The sequence below is a fragment of the Centroberyx gerrardi genome, chromosome 22 (genome assembly GCF_048128805.1).
Source record: "Centroberyx gerrardi isolate f3 chromosome 22, fCenGer3.hap1.cur.20231027, whole genome shotgun sequence".
NCBI lineage: Eukaryota > Metazoa > Chordata > Actinopteri > Beryciformes > Berycidae > Centroberyx > Centroberyx gerrardi.
The window spans coordinates 11,279,834-11,284,426 of record NC_136018.1 but is presented as its reverse complement, the minus strand read 5'-3'; the positions used below and the strand labels follow the sequence as shown (position 1 = coordinate 11,284,426).

The 4,593-nt window shown below is 42.3% G+C and overlaps 1 protein-coding gene across 1 annotated transcript; it reads right to left on the bottom strand.

The window, feature by feature from the left end:
* Positions 1-3,514: 3,514 nt before the first annotated feature.
* On the bottom strand, positions 3,515-4,321 carry bhlhe22 (basic helix-loop-helix family, member e22). The gene has a single exon (XM_071924019.1). It carries the CDS (start codon positions 4,319-4,321, stop codon positions 3,515-3,517), a length of 807 nt encoding a protein of 268 aa, XP_071780120.1.
* Positions 4,322-4,593: the final 272 nt, after the last annotated feature.

Genomic DNA, 4,593 nt, shown 5'->3' with positions numbered 1-4,593 from the left:
GCTTGTGTCTCCTGGTTTTCTCTTTCCGTGGGACTGTTGGGTGCCGTCCAACCCACCAACAAAACGTTTCAGAGATCCTTGTGTGCACATGACATTTCACAAGCTTGTAATGATGGCAGAAATGCCACTGACTACCCAGCAGGTCCCATCCCTAAAGGAATATAGAGCAGTCTAAGATTTTGGACAGCCCAGTTAAATCATGTGCAACTTTACCTAAATGTTGTGCTGCCCTTTGGGTGCTGTAAAATCTCTTCTGCCTTCAAACTGATTATTTGTGCTATGTTCTATTTTCCTTTGGATGCTGTTTTCTGTCTTCCACACGCATATGGCTCTGTCTCACCCCTGGGGAATTGACTCTTCTGGGCTAATGTGAATATTAGTATGGGTTAAATGCTCCAGTCATTTGTGCATTAATGCATATTGCATAACTAATGTTTTTGTGAAGTCTCAGTTTCCAACTGCAACTGAGAAAAAAACTGACATTTCTTCATGTGTGTGTTAAAACTGAAAATTTCTGCGAGTCAAGAGTTGAAAATAGATGACACTCAACAGTAATTGCTGACAATATTTTTATGCCAGAGCCATTTTTGATGTCTTCCTGATAATTTCCATTCTTGATTAAGGGCTATTCTGTGAAGATTCAAGGCGTTCAGGAGTGTGATGGGATTAAATGGGACACGGTAATGACCCTGTTGTCGGAGTGGCTCATCATGCAGACACAAAGCTGAGATCGGAGACTGGCGGAAACCATGACACTGCTGTGAACTGGGAACACAATGCCATTATTGTTCACCTTTATGAGGAAGGCAGAGTAAAGGTTTTTGTCTGTTTTTAAATTATTCCAGAGGAGACATGGAGAGATTTACCAAATGTTCATTTTATTTATTTTTAAACTGTTATGTTCTTTTACATTTGTGACATTTGTATCACTTTAAAGTCTCAGTTGGGAGCATTTGAATCCTAGTTAGAAATATCCTCTGTCCTCACTGACATGTATTGAGCTGTATATCTGAATCAAATATCTCATGTATCTGCAGTTGTATTTTTAGGGGGAAAAAACCAAGATGTTAAAGAAAACATATTAACCCTACGGTGATATTAGAGTAGCTATTAGTCATTTGCTTTCAATTCATATTATAATAAGCTTTCACACCTAACTCTATAGATGCCAACTGCCCACTTACACTCACTTACATAACTTCATAAACAAAATTCAGTCTATTGATTTCGAGTATTTGTTGTCATTGAGTAGGGAACTTCTCCATGTGAACCTCACACTATTCCAATAACACTGCTGCTAGCCTTACTGTAAAAAAAAACGTATTAGTTCTAAAACTTTCAGACTTTGTTATTATTATTATAGAAAATGATCTGGTGAAAATAAGAATTTGCCTACAGTATGTCGACTCCAAAATCTGTCGCCTCTGTCCAAGGTGCTGAAACCTCCAGGACACTCAAACTCTTTACTTATGTGTTTGAATAGTATAAATTGTCATCATACACTTTATTAAAAAGTATATTTTCCGGAGATATTTCAGTAATAAAAATATTAGACTAAGATCTGTGGTCTTAATAGGTTTTGGCCCGGCCACACTCTTTTAATGACCTTCGTGCGTAACTGGAAATGCAGTGTTCCCAGTGTTAGGCCTGCGTGTTTCAAGTGCCTGCATCTAATGTAAAACGTCCAGCTCCACTTCCTCTCTACATTTTGAAGAGTGAACTGTAGCTGTGTGAAGTAGCTGGTTTTAAGATTGTATTTGGGCAAGTTATTTCTTCAGAACATCTCATATGCTTTTGCTCTTTGGCCCTTACCAAATCTTTTGGTGTGGACAGCAGACTGAGGACAAAAGGCAAATCGACGGGAGTGCAGCTGATTGCTGCGTTGTGATTAAAGACACCAAATTACGGCAATGAACAGTGTCGTAATTACGTTCCTTAATCACATTCTGGAGGTCTAATTGCCTTAACGATGTGTTTCATTATGCGAAGCTAGGTATTACAGTCGACAGTTTTCATACACAGTTGTTTTCGAATTAACATATTATTACACACCGTCATGGAAATTGTTTTAATAATCACAATTAAGGTCGCCAGAGCTTTTTCGTGTAACACTAACATCCTCTCGCTGCCCTGGGGCGATATTTGCCCACCACGTCTGGCCTTCGCTCCCACGGCTTTGCATGACTTAGAGGCTCACACTGAAGAAAAGTTACCGGTTTTGATGGAGCAGAAAATTCTGAAATCAGTCTTTCTCGGTATGTTTGACACCTGGTGAGATTCCGAGAATGAAAAAAAAAAAAAAAGATCTACAGTACATCAACCCCTGAAACAATGAGCATCTAAATTGAAAATAAGCCCTTATAAATTAGTTTGTTTATAAATGATTCATCCCGATTTCAGAATTAACCCATGGTAAAGTGTCAAGTCCAGTTGGACATTTTGAATAAGTCGTTTCATCAAATACAAAATAAAAGTTCAAGGCAATTTATTCTGATTCCACTTTACACTACTTCCACATCAGACGAATAGACAGAAGTATTTCTGTTGTTCAAAATATTTTAATAAAGCTTTTCAACACTGAAACACATACAAATGGCCCTCTTTGCTCATATAGTTAACTAAAGTATCTACAATAATCCACAGCTTGACCTGACAACGCGATTGATCTCAAGACCTCGGCCTTCTTGTGAGTGAGAAAGGAAACGCAAATTACACAGCAATTGTGAAAAAGAATACAATGTGCAATACTAACAAAATATCCAATATAAATATCCAAATTAATAAATTAAAAATGACACATCGAAAGACCTGATAAGCCTTGATTCAGGCTTTCGAAATTTCTGCCGAAATTTTATTATATCACAGTGCCAAAAAGAATTGTGATAGGCGTGCGCCGCTATTAACAAGTGTTTTCATTAGCACATAAATATTGGACCAATTTAAACCACTCAATTTGTTGTCTATTTCATTTCACTTGTGTTTGTCCATGACATTCCACTTGTGTGCTCAACAGAAAAGTTCATAAATAGGCCTGTACCAGTAAGCAAACAACAAACGTCTCTGAGGTGAATCAAAGAAAAACAGCAAAAAGTGAGGAAGCAGCAGAAAGTGAGGTTGGACAAGCTAATGCTCCGGGAACGTGTCCATCTATTCAAGTGAAAAAGTCGCAAGTTGTCAGGTCACCAAATCTCCAAAAGGGTCCATAACTGAGCAAGTGATCAACAACTCACTCCTGCAACACTTGCAGCCACTCATATACTTCTGTTTGGTTTTCACTGTCATTCATACCAGCACTTTAAGGATGCTTTATATACACAATCAAGTATTGTCTGAACAAAAAGCGAGTTTTGAATGCATTTTTGTAAATATTATAAAAGTACTCATCGGCATTACTTCTTTGTCTCTAGCCTACTGACTTCGACAACAGTAGCCTCACAGGTCTTCCTCTCCAAAAGTGTTTTCAAAAGTGGTGTCTGTTCTCGCATGTGCTTCTCTGAGTCTTTGTCGGGTGCAGTTAAGGCTTGTCAGTACACTGTTTACAGAGGCTGGAGGTGACATTGTTGAAAAGGGCACATTTATCGGGGCAGGAGGACGCTGCCACTCCGGTGGGGAAGGGGTACCCAGGCGGCTGCTCATACGCACCTAAGGGGGGCGCCGCGAGGGCAGTGGTGGCCGGTATGGAAGCCGCAGAGATGGCCTGGCCCTGGTTGAGATAAGCCACCAGCCTCCTCATCTCCTCCAGCGCCTGTGCCTGCATGAGGATGTAGTTTTTGGCGAGCAGCAAAGTAGCAATTTTGGAGAGTTTCCGCACGGACGGGCTGTGCGCGTAGGGGATGACTGCTCTCAGCTCATCCAGCGCGTCGTTCAGATCATGCATCCGTCGTCTTTCTCTGGCATTGATGTTTAGCCTCAGTGTTTTCTGCTCTTTGCTTTTCTTACCTCCTTCGATTTTTCCCGGGACCCCCGTCCTCGGATCGGTCAGCAGGACCATGTCGCACCTGTCGTCGCTGTCATCGTCGGGGCTCTGCTCTCCGCCGCTGCTCTCCGCCGCCGAGGTCCTGTTGCCGCTCTCCCCGTACTTCACGCACAAAGATCCGGTCGGCAGACCCAGTGGCCCCCCTCTTCCAACTGCCAGTCCTCCCGGTTGAATCGGGTCTGAATCGGCCTGGTCAAAACAGCTGATTGGTGACTGGCGGTCTCTTGCTGGTAGTTCAATGCCGGCCGACGATCTGAAAGGGTCCATCTTTTTATTGGACACGGCGCTGAGAGTTTTGTGAAAAATGTCCCCTGCGCCTCCGCTCAAGTTCATCCTCCTGTCCATAGCCTTGTGGATTCCGCGTTATTGCAGGCTATGGTCGCTTCTCGAGACTCTGACGCGTCTTTGTAAGTTTCTTCCTCTGTCACTCCTTTATAAGTCTCGTGCTCTGTCAGTGGTTAAGTTGATCTTGGAGGCTCGCTTGACTTGTCAGCTGAGGTGTGGAGACGAGGAGGAGACTCTCAAGTAATAAGTGCTGCTCTGCTCCTCTCCTGTCTATCTCTCTCTCTCTCTCTCGCTCTCTCTCTCTCTCTCTCTCTCTGATTCACCTTCACCGG